We start from the raw sequence: 17,073 nt of genomic DNA on the forward strand, positions 1-17,073 counted from the left end.
CTGCCTCACAGGGTTGCTGTGAGGGCCACAGAAGTAACCTGGTACACAGTAGGCAGCCCTGCAGCTTGGGTGGTGGCTGGCACGGTTAGTGAAGGGCAGGACTGGCACGCCAAGGTCAGGCTGTGGGGGCCTCATTAGCCTGAAGCTGCTTTGCTTCCCTCTCAGACCTTACCTGCATTGCTGTGCTCCAACCCAGCCCACCCTAAGGTTCCACTATGCCAAGCACTAGTCAAAGACACAGGAGATAGCCCTGGCGGGGATAGCACCGTTTATTTAAGAAAAACCAAGACAACGACCACAGGAGGGTTCCTTCTAGGGTATGGAAGCCAGGTGGCCTGACCCCATGGTCTGGGGCTGCTGGTGGGAGGGCACTGACCCCCAGCTGGATCCTCAGGCTTCCTCTACCCCACAAGGCACTAACTCCGGACCACCGACACCTTCCCCCACTGTCCCCTGGGCCTTCACTTCCAGATGGGTGGTGGGATGCGGCCTGGTGTAGGTGGGGAGACCCTCTCAGTGCTGGGCTCGGCTGGTAGCAATTCCTGGTAAGAGTTGGGATGGGGTTTCTCTTGCAGCCCCTGAGGGCAGGGTCTCTGGGCTGGATGTTGGGGGGAAAGCAGGTCAAGAGGGCTTGGTGGGAGGAGGGGAGGCTGGCTGGGAAGAGGTGGAAGGGCTGGGGCATGGGCTGGTGAGGGTAGGAAGCTGCTGCCCATGGGTGAGCTGCCTTTTACTCCATAGCTGGCACTCAAGAGCTTTCACGATCCAGGGGAGGGTGCAAAGGCTGCTGCTGGCACCTTCCCTCTCGGGTAGCTGGTGAGGCACCACGTTGTAAGCTGAGGCTGGAGTGTCTGAAGGGCTTTCATAGGAATGAACGCTGCCCAAGGGCTGCAGAGATGGGGGGTCCAGCTCTACCTTGGGGAGTTCCAGCTGGGGGGCGGGCAGTAGGGGCAGTTCTGGGTTCACCCAGCCACCAGGCCCGGCCCCAGTTCCTGCAGGCCTTCTGAGACCCGGTCACATCCAACCTGCCCTGCCTGCCAGCCTTGTGGCTTTGGCCAGGTGTGTGTATGTGGGGGTGGCGTGTCCACCCTCTAGTCCAGCCCAGGGCGGTAGCAGCAAAGCGTGGCATCGCCTCAGTTTCTTACAAAAAATTCATAATAATAATATTAATAATAATATACTTGACATTGTCAGGCTGGGGCGCTGCCCAGGAGTCTGTGTGGGGCAGGCAGGTGCCTACGAGAGGCAGGGGCGCGTGTTGGCCCCTGCCTGGGCGCGGTGCTGCAGGTCCAGGGGCTGCGGGGGTGGGGCGCCAGGCCAGGCAGAGTGCAGCACCAGATTCTTGATACAGCCCGTGATGCCCGCTGAGAACCTGCCCCCAGTCAGTGTGGCCACGTTGGGGGCCCCACCTGTGGGAAGATAATTGGTAGGGGGAGCTGTCAGCTGCTGGGCCTGGGCTCTAGGAGCCCAGGAGGGGAGGAAGGCTGTGTTGGCTCCAGCTCTAGGGGAGCCCCGTTCCCTCCCAAAGACCACACAAGCCCAGGTCCAGGCCCACACAGAGACCTGAGCATAAGACATACCGATGTAGATGCTGCCCTTGGTGTTGACCGCCACGTTAGGGCCTGGGGACTGGCCGCTGACCAGCTCCTCACCGTCAACCTGGATGGAGCCTCTCCGGCCCTCCCTGCAGAGGAAATGGGTCAGGCTCCTCCCCAACCTCACCTACCCAATGCAGAGTTCCACCCTTTGCCACAGAGACTTCAGGCTGAGAAGTCTGCCCTTTCCTCCTCCCACTAGGGGAGGCCTCTAGCCTCACAAACACAGCGCCCTAGTATGCCTCCTGCTAGAGTGCTTGCCTGACCCCCACCCCTGGGCTTCTATCCCACCCTTGAAATCTGTACTGGCATATCCTCCCCCTGCCCCTACTTCAAGTTCTGCCTCCCCAGAGCTCAGTGCTGGCTTCCCTGCCCACGGTGGGGGCATCCCGTCCCACGTCGCAACGCTGGGCCCCTTTCCCTACTGCCCGGCCAGGCGTCTTACCGCAGCACTGTCACCCGATGCCACTCGCCATCATTGATGGGGTCCTCAGAGACAAGGCGGGCCTCCCCGCTGCCCAGTTGGTAGCTGCAGGTCACATGAGTTCAAGTAGGTATGAGCTGGGGCAGGACGGACGGTGTGTGTGTGTATGGCTGGGGAGCTGGGAGCTGCAGTTTCCCATGGGGCTGGTCAGAGGGGAAACCATTTGATGGGGGTGGGAGGGAGATGAGTTAGGGTGCTAGGACCACCTACCTGAAGACAAGCTGCCCATCCTGAAGCCCGAGACTGATGAAGTCCTTGCCTTGGCTGGTCTCTCCCACCATCTGCCAGGGAATCATGGGGTCTCTGGGGTCCCCAGTCTAGAGAGCTGGGCCCCGCAATGCTGTAGGTCCTCCTTCCTCTCTCCCCACTGCCCTGGCCACCAAGAGAGGCTAACTCCTGCCCCCAGGCCACCCAAGACTCCAGGCCCAATGGCCACTCACCACGCCCTGCCAAAGCAGGAGGCCGTTAGCTGTGCTTGTCCGCACCTCCAGTTCTATGGTCTCGGGTGCCTCTGGCAGGCTGCATGAGGAGCAGCAGGTGAGAGGCAGAGGGGTCCACATCCCCGGTCCCCTTCCCACCTTCCTGGGACCTGTCCTCCCCACTGGGCCCACCAGTTCACCCAACACTCGGCTCACCCCCTGGAGAAGCTTCGGCCAGGTAAGGCGAGGAAGCCGCCGTCATGGAAGTAGGCTCCGTACTGCCCTGGGGCGTCTGAGGGAGAAGGGGGAATGGTGTGTCACCTGCTTACCTGCAGAAGTGCCCATCCTTCCTCAGCTCACCTGATCCCCACTTCCATGCCAACATGTACCACTACCAGGGCTCTGAACCTGCAGCCCCAGAGACCCAAGGGGCCATGGACAGAATTCAGGGCGTCTGTGAACCTGGAAGTAGGAGCCCTGGTGGCACAGTGGGTAAACAGTTGGCTGCTAACCGAAAGGTCAACAGTTCAAAACCACCAACTGCTCTGCAGGAAAATGATGTGGCAGTCTGCTTCTGTAAAGATTTACAGCCTTGGGAACCTTATGGGGCAGTTCTACTCTGTCCCATAGGGTTGCTATAAGTTGGAATAGACTCCATGGCAGTGGGTTTGGTTATTTTGGGTTTGTGAACTTGGATGCGTAAAAATTACATGTGTATTTTCACTCACTTTGCACTGAAAACGAGCAGTTCCTTCAATTATGGATATAGGCAACAAATCACTGTCGCAGTAGTGGGACCTGAGACTTTGTAACTAACAGAAGTCACACATACTTGTTTAGCACATGAAAGTAATTGCAAATCTTTCCAATTATTATTTATGCTTAGCACTGACTCAAAATTGTGGTAGCTATTAGACCACCACTAGATCTGCTTATTTAAAGCGTCCATAAAGAAGTGCATATAATATAAATCAACAAGTTTAAAACGTATTTTGATAACCTTGTTTGGGTATCATCGGTTTCCTTTGAAATACTATGCATCTAATTTTGTGGAGTTGATGAGGTCCACGGAGGGTGACCAACCACCCTGTTTGTCTGGTTCTGTCCTGGTTTTAGTACTGAAAGTTCCACATTCTGAGAGAAACCCCCTTCAAAAAAAAAAAATCCCAAACCCACTGCTGGTCGAGTTGATTCCAACTCAACGACAGACAAGAACTGCCCCATAGGGTTTCCAAGGCTGCAATCTTTACGGAAGCAGACTGCCACATCTTTCCCCCGCGGAGCAGCTGGGTTTGAACCGCCGACCTTTTGGTTAGCAGCCAAGTGCTTTAACCACTGCACCACCAGGGCTTGAGAGAAACCCCCTAGTTCTGAGCAAAGAGTTGGTCACTTAGGTCTGTGGCACACAGAAGTTTAGGAACTCTTGTGTTACCTCCATGTGATGGATGGGAAGACAGCTCAGGGTGATGAGGGGACTTTCTCAGTTAAGTGGGAAGCCTGGATCACAACCTAGGCCTTTCGGCTCCAATGTCCATACAGTGCGTGGCACCCACATCCCTGGCCCTATCTGCTCACTGCCCATCCTCCAGGCCAGTGCTGGCCACTGTACTACAAGGTGCTACAAGGGTGGGAGACGTTTTGCCAGCCTCCACCCAATGATGAGGATAACAGCTTATATTTATCGAGCACTTACTATGTGCCTGCCACTGTGCTGGGAGATTCATACGCAGTTACAAACATCGTTTCGTTAGCTGAGTCCTTAGAACCACCCACCCTGTGAACTAGATACAATATTAACAAAACTAACGTTCTGTACTCGCTCTATACCAGACACTGTTCTAGGGATTTTAAATACATTAAATCATTTTACCCTCACACGAAATTTCATCCAAAGCCTCGTGGAAGGATGTTACTTATCTTCACTTCATACATGAGGAAACTGAGGCACAGAGAGGTTAAATGACTTGCCCCGAGTCACACAGGTATTAAGTGGCAAGGTTAGGATTTGAACCAGGCAGGCTGATTCTACAGTCCGAGTTTGTAACCAGTATACCATTGTCCCTCCTATTATATTAGTAATAAACAAGAAGTTATGTGTCTATAAAGCAGTTTGCACAGTGCCTGGGACATAGCAAATGCTCACTGAGCATTCATTCTTAATATCTTTACTTTAAAACAGATGGTGGACTCTTTGAGAGAAAGGGTTCTGCCTTATTCATTTTAAACTTCCTGGTCGCAAAGCAAGGCTGGGCACACAACAGATGTTTGTTGACTGAATACATGACTACAGAAGAGGAAATTGAGGTCAGAGTGGCTCAAGGACTGCCCAAGTTTACTTAGCCAGTAAGTATGGGGCAGGGCCCAGCTCTGCACGGCTGTGCTCTTTACTCTGCCCATCTGCCCACGGAGCCCCTCACACGAGCCTGTCTTGCCTGGGGCCAGAAATAAGGGTGTGGGTCACTGGAAGAGGAGGAGACAAGCCCGCCCAGCTCTTCCGGCTACCCACGGCAAGTACATACCATTGCCCCCACTGCCTTCAAGATGCCAATCGGACTCGGCTGTGCCATGTCCGGAGCCTATGGGGGAAGAACAGAGTCTAGTTGGTGGGCACAGACACCTGTGGGTACTGCGTCTAGCTCCAGGGCCCAGGAGGGAGGTGGAGAGAAGCTAGGACTGGTTTACCTTGTTGGCAGCGTGGGCCAGAAAAGCCAGGGGCACAGAGGCATTGGGTGCCTTTGCAGGTGCCCCCATGCAGACAGGGCTCGTCAAGCTGGCAGGGGTTCTCCTCGTGCTCGCAGAGGTCTCCTATGGGACAGGGCAGAGTGAGTGGGCATGGGCAGTAGCTGTCACTGACCACCCCCCACTCCTCCCTCCTAAAGCTGGGGACAGGCTCACCCACCTTTGAAGCCATCTTGACACAGGCACTGGAATTCATACTCGCCAGCAGGCATGCAGGTGGCGCCATTTTGGCATGGCTGGCGCTCACATGGGGAGCTGTCGTAGCACTGCCCGATGCCCTGGCTGCCCAGGAAGCTGTAGGTGAGGTCCAGCCGTTTTCCATTCACCGACACCTGTGGGCACAGGTGCACTGAGGGACTAATGGGGGCAGAGGAGACAGAAGCACAGGGGTGTGCCAGCAGAGTAGCAGAGGGTAGCTGGGAGCCCAAGTTGGGGCTTGAGTGGTAGCATGAAATTCCCTAGGGCTGGTTAGGGAGGAAACTAAGTTGGGTGCCTACTATGTACCAGGAGCATCCATCAGTGCAGTCGGTCCTCAGTACAAAGTAGGTGTTATTAACCCCGTTTTACAGATGAGAACACTGAGGCTCAGAAAGGTGAAGGGTCTGGTCCCAGGGCCTTGGGTTAGCTGTAGGAGGAGGGGCCCAGCTTGTACGCCCTCTTCTTCCCAACTTGTCCTTTGGAGGCTGGTCCTCACCTCACCCACGCAGCCGTGGAAGTGAGTGCTAATGTTGGTGGCCAAAGGCAGCTGCACAGACGGCTCCACGCCACCCAGGTAGAGGAGGGTATTCAGGTTGAGGCCCTGGCTCTTGCCTGGCGAGGAGCGCAGCACGGGGCGTCCGCCATTCACCCGCAGGCTGCCGTCCTTGTTGACGCGCTCTGCAGACACTCGGTGCCAGCGGCCCAGGGCCAGTGGCTCGGCACTCCGCAGAACAGCCAGCCCTGGGGATGACACCAGGCAGGGTTGGGTGCACAGGTGGCCCCCTACCCTACCCCACCACATACAAGGACTTAGCAGATAGGGAGCTTCCTATAGCCTGGTTTCCAAACGAGGAAATTGAGGCTCAGAGAGGGCTTGCCTAAAGTCACACACAGAGAAGAGATGTGATGGAATGGTTTGTGCGACTCCTGAATTTATTGCACCGAGCCTCCCTGGGCCATGGAGAGCCAAGGGGTACATAAAGCTTGGCATCCACAGACCCATCTCCATTGCCTGCCCAGTGCTTACCTGAGCCCAACTCGTAGCGGAACTCCAGGTGCCCGCCAACCATCGCCAGGGACACGAAGTCCTCCACGGGCCCACTCTTTCCCCCACTGAACAGTAAGATTCCATCCGGAGTCAGCGGCTTGAACTCAATGTCCAGACGTAGCTCGTGGTGTGTGTTGGTGAGGGCGGGCAGCGCCAGGTAGGAGCCGGTGCCCGACATGGAGGGGGTGGTCACTGTCACACCTGCAGCAGCCACAGCTCAGCCAGGGGCAGTGGGGATGCCAGAGTGCTCCTGGACCCCTGCCTGTCCCCCTCCCCAATCCCAGAGGCTCAGGGCCAGCTGGGCAACAGCCATAGCAGCACTGGAGGTTCATTCTCCCTGGCGCTGCAGACCAGCCTGGGAAGATCTCCAACAAGATGGGGGTCCCCTTTGGGGGCCCTCGAGTATCAGACTCAGGCTGGGCAGAGGCTTGGCCGAGTGACTTTAAGGTCATCTGGTTCTGGAAAAATGTTATCATCCGTATGGTCCATCATAGGATCCCTGGTGTCACAATGGTTAAGTGCTTGGCTGCTAATTGAAAGGTGAGCAGTTCGAACAAACTAGCTGGTCTATGGGAGAAAAGACCTGGCAATCTGCTCCCATAAAGGTTACAGCCTGAGAAACTCTATGGGGCAGTTCTACTTTGTCCTATAAGATCGCTATGAGTTGGAATGGGCTCGATGGCACATAACAACATGATCTATTATGGCCTCAGAGTGCCCCTGCTCAGCTTCCCCACCCTACTCGGGTCCCTGGGGGTTTTAGGCCTGGTTCCACTCACCTTCCTCACACTTCAGCCCTGAGCGGCCCAGGTGGCAGCGGCAAGTGTAGCCTCGACCATCAGGCCTGTTCACGCAGGTTGCGTCAGGCCCACAGGCCTCTGGGGAGGACAAGAACCAATGAGGACGCTGAGGTGACTCTAGAGAGGATGGGGCCCTTCTGGGTGGGGCCCTGCCCATTCCACCCCAGAGGCCTGTGTTAAATTACAGCCATGCCAGCCTGGGAGGGCTGCATCACGAACTGGGCGAGGAGGTTGATAGTTGCTGTCGAGCTGATTCCGATTCGTGGCGACCCCATGTGTGCAGAGTAGAAATGCACTCCATAGGGTTTTTAAGGCTAAGACCTTTTGGAAGCAGACACCAGGCCTGTCTTCTGAGGGGTGGGTTTGGATCGCCAACCTTTCAGTAGTAGTTGAGTGCTTAACTGTGTGCACCACCCAGGGACTCCGAGGGCAAGGAGGGAGAAGTGGATTACAGCATAGGTGGGGCCCGAGGAGGCTGGGCAGGGCTAACAGCAGGGTTGGGGGAGTGGGGTAGGTGGTAGTGGGCTGGGGGGGTATGTGAATGAGTGACTGCGGTGTTCTTGAAAAGGCTGTACCTGGATAACATTGTGAGAGAAATGAGTACCTACGTAAGAGGTAATGGGGGAGAACCTGAGTAATACAGTGGGAAGGTGGTAGGTACCCAGGGAGCAGTAACTGGGAGCAGACTGAGTATCTGAGTGGCAGCAATAGGAGGAGTAGTAAGTATGTGGGTAACAGTGATGGAGGCGGGTACCTGGGTAACAGTGATGGAGGTGGGCACCTGGGGAACAGTGATGAGGATGGGTACTTGGGGAACAGTGATGGACAGGGGCATGTACATGGGATGGGCGGGGAGTAGTAATTGGGTAAGAGTAATGTAGCGTGGCAAATACCTGGGTAGCATCAGGTGGGGTTAGCTATGAAGGTGGCAGAGGTAAGTACCCAGGGTGCAGTAATTGGGTGGGTTGGGCACATACCTGGGTGGCAGTGCAGGGCCTGTGAGTGCTCACAGCGGCTCCCGGTGAAGCCGGCAGGGCAGACACACACATAGCTGCTGCTCTCTGAGTCGTGGCACTGGCCCCCATTCTGCAAAGTAGTCCACGGAAGTCAAGCCGAGAACACTCTAGTACTCCCCCACTGCCCACAGGGGCTAGCCACAGCTGAGGGTAGGGGTCAGGGTGGCTAGGCGGCATGTGCATGGTCACCTGGCAGGGCCGGTCCCGGCAGGTGGGACAGTGGGAGATGCCATGTGCTGTGAGGTTGAGGTCGTGGAAAACAATCTCCTCGCCCTGGATGCGCAGCTCCCGAACACAGCCTGGGGGGTGAGCAGGCAGGATGAGTGAGGCAGGTCCTGGGAAGCCTGCCCAGCCCCAGCCCACCCCTACAATGTCCTCCCAAGCTGCCATGGGCTCTGCCAGCCAGCCGAGGCTTGGCCCTAGTTGCGAGTAGGGAAGGGGCTCACCTACAAAGCCGCTGCTCAGCCCTGCCTTGGCAATGGCACTGTAGTCAGGGTAGCCGCCCAGGTAGAGTTCCTCATTCAGGTCCAGGCCCTGAAACTTACCCTGGGGAGGTGGGGAAGTCAGGAAAAGCAGGCAGAGGCTGGGCAGGGGTGGCGGCTGGGAGTAGGGGTCAGGGCTGGGTCTCACCTGTGAGGTCCCATTGACTGGGGCCAGGTTGCCCACAACCAGGGAGCCCTGGGTGAGGCTGCGGAGCAGGGTCACAGTGTGGAACTGGCCCAGGGCCAATGGCGTGGGGTGGCGGATGGTGGCCATGCCAGAGCCCGCGTCAAACCTGCTCCATGAGGTGGGGTCGGGGCAGAAGGTGGACACAGGGTTCATACAAAGGGCTGGGGAGGGTACCCAGCATGGGCGCAGCGCCACTAGAGGAGGGCCATGGCCATTTCCTGTAGTCCCGGCTCTGGGGCTGCTCTAGGTCCTGTTCCTGCCTTGTTCTCGCACCCCATCAACCCACCCCAGCTCACCCCATTCCTCGCACTCCCCCAGGCCATCTCTCCCTACTTTGTTTCCCTGGGAACTCTTCCAGAGCAGCCCATGAAGCTCCAATACCCCCTGGCTCCAAGGCACCCCAACCATCACCTGGCTTCATTGTCCCTTGGAATAATCTCGCTCTCGGAAATTACGTTGTTTCTTCCCTTCTTTGTCTATGGCTTATCTTTCCCTTCTAGGATACATTCCTACAAGGGCTAGAGCTTGATCTGTTTTGTTGATCTCTGCATCAGTGCCTGGCACATAGTAGGTATACAGCAAATAGCTGTTGAATGAATGAATGACTCCTGACCTGCAGTAGTCCCACCAACAAGCATGCACTCAGCATCACCAAGTGCTTCTACCCATTTCATAAATGTCTGAGGTTGCTTCCTCCATCTGACTGGCATATTGTGCCTAGTCCAGCAGATTGCGTGATCGCCAAAGGTAAAGACCACGTCTCCTCCTTGCTCTAGGACCTCCTTTGCACCACTCAGCCCAGGGTGGTGGATGCCCACAGTAGTGGATGCCCAGGGTGGTAGAGCCTTGCTGTCCTGTCTCCCAGCCCCTGTTAACGGGAAGGTGAGGGTCTCACCGGAACTCGGGCCTTCCGCCCACGAGGCCGAAGGAGATGAAGTCAGGCTGCCTGTGGGCTAGGCTGGTGGGGCTCCCTGGGGTCCGCTTCTGCCCATTGTACAGCAGCATCCCTGGGCAGGCACAGCTAGGTCAGGGCCACCCGTCCCGCTACAAGGCTGCCTATGTGCCCTAGCCCCGGGAATGACCCCAGCTCTTCCCCGAGCCTTTCTGCTCTAACCTTCTGTCCCACCCTTTGGCACATCTCACACAGGCAGGGCCTTCTCACTATTTCTGGGTTGGTCACCTAAATAGATGGGCCTTGCTGGACGCCCCTAGAGAGAAGCTGAACTTCCTTCACTACCTGAAGGAGAAGCGGGAAGCAGAGACTCACCCGAGTAGAGAAGGAGGCCTGGATAGTGAAAGGCAGAGACCCGAAAGAGATCAGAGGAGACGGATGAGAGAGAGAGAGAAGAGGTGAGAGTGAGTGATGAAAGACAGAGAGAGAGGGAGGAAGGAGGAAGATGGGACGAGAGGCTGGATATGGATGCCCCAAGGGCAGAGGAAGATGGGACCATGGGAGGTTCGGATATACCACAGGGATGGAGGAGAGAGGAGGCGTGAAGACAGGGGCTTGACCGGGAAGCCTGGCAGGCCTGGGGGCTCCTGGGCAAGGGATGTTGAGGGACGTGGGCAGGACTCTGGGCTGCCAGGGCTTGGACTACGATGGCAGGCTACCCCAAGAGACCCCTACCCCAGGCCAGGCCCCCCAAATCAGCTCATTTCCTGCTCACCATCAGCTGAGTCGGGCCGGAAGGTGATCTTGATCTCAAACTTCCTGTAGGCGTCCTTGATGGTGGGCAGCGGCAGGAAGGAGTGAGGGGTCTGCGTGAAGTAGGGTACCACCCGCTCTGCCGGCAGAGGGCATAGTTAGAGGGGATGCCCACCTGGGAGTGTGGGTGCTGCCCAGTTCCAGCAGGGCAGGTCTTACCTGGCACCTGCAGATGGGCAAAGGCTTTGACCTTGCCCTGGCGGTTGGTGGCAGTGCAGACGTAGGTGCCGGCATCCTGGGGTCGGACCGAGGGCAGCATCAACATATTGTTCTCCAGACGGCTGTCCGGTGGCAGGTTGCCATCCAGCTGCAAACACACAGCACTTGGACCTGGCCTTGGCCCATACCTCCCAAGGGTCAGTCTCCCTCCCTGCCTCAGGGCCACCTTCAGGGCTCTGTTCAGCAAATACCGAGAACTTAGGGTGTAGCCCCCAGGAAGCCTGGTGCCAGGTCCTGGGGAGACTGGATGGTTAAGACCTGTTCCCTGCCCCTCAGATATGCCCACTGGTCCCCTACCCACACTTACCTTGGACCAGGTGATGTCAGGAGTGGGGTAGCCAGAGACCATGCAGGGGAAGACAGCTGCAGAGCCAGCAGGCACACGAACCTCTGGGGGTGTTGAGATCTGGGGCAAGGCTGGGGGGAAAGGAGACATACGTCAGCAACATGATGACAGCCACCACTTGTGTGCCTAGCACTGTGCCTTGATGTGTTTACTCTTGTTCATGTCTTAGAGGGATGTACTACGTCCCCATTTTACAGATGAGAAATTGTGCCTTAGAGGGGGAGAAGTGGCTGCTCATTCCTAGTTGTACAGATAGAACTGGGCAGAGTCAGGGTTTAGGGATAGGTCCATGTGACTCCATAGCCCTAGACTCCTACTACTTCTCGGGGTGGGAGGGAGAGCTAACAGGGAAGGGGTTTCCAGGGTAGTATACATAAATAGGTTAGGGGCTAAATCATAGGGTTTGAGGTAAAAAGAAATTGCCTTCAAAGAAAACACAGACTTGTTTCTTTGCCCTGCATTCTTTGTCCTTGTTTTATACTCTGTTTTGTGTCTGTTCATGTTTATGTTATGTCTCTGTCATCAGACCGGACTATAGGTCTCCCCCATCAGGACAGGCACTCCCTGTAAGTGAAATCTAAAAAAACCTGTTGCTGTCGAGCTGATTCCAACTCATGGGAACCCCATATGTTACAGGCTGCTCTATGGGATTTTCTTGGATATAATCAGGTCACCAGGCCTTTCTTCCACCGAGGCACTGGGTGAGTCCCAACTGTCAATGTTTAGGTTAGTAGCCGACTGCAAACTGCTAGCGCCACCCAGCCTCCAGGCGAAGACTAGGTACCCTTTTCCTCTAGATGTCCATGCCCAGCTCAATTTTGCCCCAAGGCATAGTTCTTTCTCTGTAGGGCCCAGTCTGCCTCAGGAGAGCGCTCACTTTCATCCCCTGCTGCCACCACTTGCTATGAAAACTGCCCTTTAAATACACAAAATGGAAAATCCCTCCAGAGAGTAGAAAAGAGTAAAGCAAGGGGGCAGGAGGCCGTGGCATCAGAAGCCCCTGCCGCACGTCCCACCCACCACAGGGGCCCCTGCTGGCCTTCACCTTGCACGAGCAGCAGCACGTGGGACTGAGTGGTGCCGGCGGCGTTGGTGGCAGTGCAGCGGTACTGTCCTGCATCGGCCAGCTCCACGTGGGCAATCCTGATGACACCTCCACTCTGTACAACGCCAGGCCGCAGGTGTCCTCCGACTTTGCTCCAGGTCACCTGGGGCTTAGGGTCACCCAGTGCCAGGCACTCGAATTCCACAGTGTGGCCGACCACCACGGTCTGCACGGAGGTCCGGATGTTAATGAGCACTGAGGGCAGGGCTAGGGGAGAAGGGAGGCAGAGTTACAGGTGAGGCCAGCCTGCCGCAGGCCTGGCCCGAGGGAGGCTGTTGACTGCCTGGAAGAGGTGTCAGTGGAGCCCTAGGCATTCATTTCTTCCTTCATTTTTTCATTCACTCACTCATTAACATACTCACCTGTTTTGCTCTTTTTGTTTATTCATTTATTCATGCATTTATCCACTTATTCATTGGTTCACTGGTTTGTCTGACCACCCGTCCATTCATCCCACTCATCTCTCTTCTTCCTCCCTTGAAATAAATTTATCAAGTCCCCTTACTCCATGCCAGACACGAGGATGACGTAATCCAGTAATTCTCTTTATTCTTATGCATTTAAGGGACTTCCTGGGGAGCATCATTGGAGCCCCCCACCCCTTTCTTTCCCTTCTGACCTTTGTCCCCTGCTCCCAGCGGGGAAACCACCCTCCTACCTTGGACAACCAGCTGGGCACTCGCTTGGGCCTGTCCCCATGGTCCATGGGCCTGGCACACATATGTCCCTTGGCAGCTCTGGTCCAAGTTCTGGATTCTGTAAAGAAAAAATAATAAGGCATCAGGGAGGAAAAACAATGGATGAGACTGCTTTGCAATCACATGAGAGTTCAAAGCTGCCACAGATCAACACACAGTGTATCCTGCTAGTCTCCCAATCACCACACAAGGTAGGTAAGTACAGGGAAACCTGTGAGAGCTGAAACCTGACGAGACTGCCTTGTTTTTCTGGGTCTCATGAATTTTCCACCTTTGACAGGGTGTAGTCTTACCACTTTCTATCACTCGTTTTAGCGGAAAATATTTGAATTTTCCTTCTCTGACAGGTTTCTGGCTTTCACGGGTTTTACTGTAGGCAGGGTGGGTGTCACTATACCCACTTTACAGACAAAGACCTTCTGGTCTAGAGCTCAAGATCCCAGTTATCAAGTGGCAGAGCTGACATGTGAGGTCATCTGTATGAATCTGGGCCCAGAGCCTGTTCTCTTTCCTCTAATAGTAACATGAATATGGGCCATTGATCATTTCAGTTTCATGTCACCCACTATATTGCTGAGAAATCTGAGGCTTAGAGAGGTGAAATGACTTGCCCATGGACACTGCTTCATGCCAAGCCCGTACAAAAAAAACGAAACAAAACCCCAAACCCGCTGCCGTCAAGTCGATTCCGACCCATAGAAACCCCAAAGGACAGAGTAGAACTGTCCCGTAGGGTTTCCAAGGAGCGCCTGGTGGATTCGAACTGCCGACCTTTTGGTTAGCAGCTGTAGCTCTTAACCACTACGCTACCAGGGTTTCTGCCAAGCCCATAGGTTAGGTATTTTAACTCAGCCTACTGTGTGCCCTGGGCTAGGGTGGTCAAACCCAACCCTGCCCCCACCCCCACTCACCGCAGTACCCCATCCTGCACGCTGTGGCCAGGAGGCAGCTGACCCCCTTCCTTGAACCAGTGGAGCTGGGTGCCCTGGTCACTGGGCACAGCACAGTGGAACTCCACGCTGGACCCAATGCTCTTGGTCTCCAGCTGAGGCGTCACCTGCACAGTCGGCGAGGATCTTGCTGGGATGGAGGTGTTGGGGAGAATGCCAGTGGGTGCAGAGCCTGCAGGGACAGGGACAAGGTTCTGTGTATTATGTGTGTACACATCTTGTCCCTGGTGCTCCCCAAGGACCCAAGAAACCTCCGTCACAACGTTCAAAGGATGTTCTTCTGGTAGGCTTCTGACCAAGAAAGAGGCCTTTCATTGGCAGATCCATTCATTTGCTCATTCGGGCAGTCAGTTGTCCAACAAACACATCTAAGCCTGTGGAGGGCTGGGCTCTTGTGCTTCCGCAAGGCCCTGGCCTTTGGGAGGGGAGGGCAGCCCAAGACAGAGCCAGAGTCTTGGAAAGCCTCAGACATTTTAGGGAAGGGCAGCAAAGCCTATTCCAGCTCCAGGGAGTTGGCCATAATGACAACACTTACATGTGCAGGGGTAGACAGGAAGGTGGGTGCAAACACATGCTATCACCAGCAGCTAAGTGCCTACTATATGTCCTGGGCTTTACATATGTTTGTCTTTTTAACTCAGTCTACGTGGCAGGCACCGTTTTCTCCACCTTGTTGTTGTTAGGTGCCACTGAGTCAGTTCTGACTCATGGCGACCTTATGTACAAGAGAACAAAAGACTGCCTGGTCCTGCACCATCCTTACAATTGTTATGCTCTCCACCTTAAAGATGAAGAAACTGAGGCCCAGAGAGGTTACATGGTTTGGCTGAGGTCACACAGCTTGCAAGTGATTAAGCTGTGCTCTGAACCCAGGACTGTCTGACTCCAGAACCCAGGCTCTTAACCACTGGGCTACACGCTTTTCTACGTGCAGAATCATGAACCCGACAGCCCTTGTGTAGCTTTGTGGCATTGACATGGGAGGCCACCTCTGGGTACGTCGGGGTAGGTGATGTCAGGGTGGGTGCCACCCTGTCACACTCATCATTGTCACCATCAAGCACTGACCCAGCCCATTCTGGGGCCTGGGGCAGACAAGCCCGGGCTGCTGAGAGACTGGGCCCAGTCAGGCCCTCCCTGAGCATCCTCACAGTCTGGCATGTGAGGCAGGAGGGGGTCTTCATGTAAACACAAAAGCCCCTGGCAGTGCTTGATCAATGCCAAGGGAGGGAAGCAGCAAAGAGAGCCAGGCCCACCTTGGGCCTCACAGAACAGGGGAAGGCCACGCTGGCATGGCACAGTGGAACTCAATGCTGTGTTCCTGGTGGGGCATTCCAGGCGGGTAACAGAGGCAGGCCTTTCCACCCCTGTGCAGGTCCCCCAGCACCTGTGGCTGAATGAGTGAAGGGTTCAGTGTTGGGCCTGCAGGGAAACTGACGCCTTCTGCCACTGTGAGGCTGGAGTGCTCACCTTGGACGGTTAGCTGGGCAAAGGCCTCTGCCAAGCCTACTCTGTTGGTGACCTGGCAGCGGTAGCGGCCTGAGTCCTCGGGGGCCGTGGGCTGAAAGTGCAGCAGCTCGTTCCGGGCGACCGCCCTCCTGGGGAGGCTGCCGCCTACCCGGCTCCACTGGAAGGTGAGCGGGGGTGTCCCGTGGGCCAAGCACTGCAGCTGTACTGTCTCCCCTGCCTGCACTGAAGCGTGCTCTGGGATCGTGGTGGCATACGGCGGGCCTGGCGAGGTAGGGGAAGAGGTGAGGGTAGGGCAGGTACAGAGGTCGGGGGGAGCATGAAGCGGGATTCAGGCAACCTGGCAAAGGATGATGGAGCCCAGAGGACTGGGGATGAGGAAAGCAAAGGACCCAGGAGGTGCTGTGGGTTTCAGGCAAGGGGAGGCTCTGGGACCTGAGGGGCAGGGGACCCTTCGGGTAGGATTCTTAGGGTTCTTTTCAGGGTGGGTGGAGCCTGGTGGGCTCAGGCCTCCATGCAGAGCAGAGAAGGGAGACTAAGGGGTGGGAAAAATGCCTTACTATCCACGTGCAGGGCAATGGTGGCCTCCGCGTGGCCGGCAGGGCTAGTGGCATTGCAGATGTACTGGCCTGAGTCCTGCTGGGCTACCCGGGGGATGATCAGCGTGTTGCCTTCCAGCCGGTGCTGCCAGGGCAGCGGGGAGCGCAGCTTGGACCAGTGGATGGTGGGGGTAGGGCTGCCTGTGTAGTGGAAGATGGCAGAGGTCACTGAGCTGCCCCAGGGAACAGCTGCAGGTGGCGATAGTAGGAGGCTGTCCTGGGTAATCCTGTCCCTCCATGGTGGGCACTAAGTGGGCACCTCTGCCATCACTGGGAGATGCCAGCAGTGATGGCCCCTCCCCGGCATACTGGCATCTTTAGATCTCTTGTGTCCCAGGGCACCAGGGCTCTGCCTGCCCTGTGTGCCAGTCCCTGTCCACACCTGTGGCTGAGCAGCGCAGGGTGGCTGTGTGTCCTGCCTCCACGGTCAGCTCAACTTCTTCCACCTGAACCTTGGGGGCCCCTGGGGCCACGGTGCCCATGTCCACAATCACCTCCACCTGCTTCTGGGCCATGCCCAGTGCATTCTGAGCTAGGCACACGTAGGTGCCTGCATCGGATGGTTTAGCTGACGAAATCTGGAAGAAAGCAAGGAGGCTGGTTATGTGGGTGCTGAGGGACAGACTCTGACATCAGCCTCCAGCTCTCACTTGGCTTTATCTCTTCTTTCTATCATTCCCTTGGTTTTTTGCTCTCCCATCTAACTGTTGCCTGGGGGCTCATCCTGCTTGTTCATGACATCCGTCAATGCCATCCATCCAGCTACTTGTCTACCCATCCATCCACTCACCCACCCATCCATCCACTTACCCATCCATCCATCTATCCATCCAGCCAATGTCCACCAATCCATCCATCCATTCCTCCATTCATCCATCCACCTATTGTCCATCCACCCATCCATCCATCTATCCATCCATCCACTCATCCATCTATCCATCCACCCTTCCACCAATGCTCTTTCTTCCTTTCTTCCACTTACCTTCTTTCTTCTCTCCATCCTCTAATCCACCCACCCG

The 17,073-nt window shown here is 55.9% G+C and overlaps 1 protein-coding gene across 7 annotated transcripts in view; it reads right to left on the reverse strand.

The window, feature by feature from the left end:
• Positions 1-245: 245 nt before the first annotated feature.
• Positions 246-17,073, reverse strand: part of HSPG2 (heparan sulfate proteoglycan 2) — a 117,869-nt gene continuing 101,041 nt past the window's right edge. For all 7 annotated transcript variants that reach the window (XM_064281436.1, XM_064281435.1, XM_064281434.1 and 4 more), the window contains 26 exons: positions 16,437-16,632; positions 16,016-16,195; positions 15,459-15,719; positions 13,950-14,160; positions 12,999-13,096; positions 12,281-12,547; positions 11,197-11,306; positions 10,830-10,977; positions 10,633-10,749; positions 9,861-9,972; positions 8,927-9,071; positions 8,743-8,842; positions 8,486-8,595; positions 8,258-8,366; positions 7,260-7,358; positions 6,460-6,681; positions 5,929-6,173; positions 5,395-5,566; positions 5,178-5,300; positions 5,015-5,071; positions 2,712-2,787; positions 2,517-2,595; positions 2,287-2,357; positions 2,038-2,121; positions 1,578-1,681; positions 246-1,406 (listed from right to left, as the gene is read on the reverse strand). In XM_064281436.1, the coding sequence (XP_064137506.1) occupies positions 1,234-1,406; positions 1,578-1,681; positions 2,038-2,121; positions 2,287-2,357; positions 2,517-2,595; positions 2,712-2,787; positions 5,015-5,071; positions 5,178-5,300; positions 5,395-5,566; positions 5,929-6,173; positions 6,460-6,681; positions 7,260-7,358; positions 8,258-8,366; positions 8,486-8,595; positions 8,743-8,842; positions 8,927-9,071; positions 9,861-9,972; positions 10,633-10,749; positions 10,830-10,977; positions 11,197-11,306; positions 12,281-12,547; positions 12,999-13,096; positions 13,950-14,160; positions 15,459-15,719; positions 16,016-16,195; positions 16,437-16,632 (3,669 nt within the window). In that variant the 3' untranslated portion in view covers positions 246-1,233. The remainder of the gene's footprint in view (positions 1,407-1,577; positions 1,682-2,037; positions 2,122-2,286; positions 2,358-2,516; positions 2,596-2,711; positions 2,788-5,014; positions 5,072-5,177; positions 5,301-5,394; positions 5,567-5,928; positions 6,174-6,459; positions 6,682-7,259; positions 7,359-8,257; positions 8,367-8,485; positions 8,596-8,742; positions 8,843-8,926; positions 9,072-9,860; positions 9,973-10,632; positions 10,750-10,829; positions 10,978-11,196; positions 11,307-12,280; positions 12,548-12,998; positions 13,097-13,949; positions 14,161-15,458; positions 15,720-16,015; positions 16,196-16,436; positions 16,633-17,073) is intronic.

This window comes from Loxodonta africana, chromosome 3 (assembly GCF_030014295.1).
Source record: "Loxodonta africana isolate mLoxAfr1 chromosome 3, mLoxAfr1.hap2, whole genome shotgun sequence".
NCBI classification, from domain to species: Eukaryota; Metazoa; Chordata; class Mammalia; order Proboscidea; family Elephantidae; genus Loxodonta; species Loxodonta africana.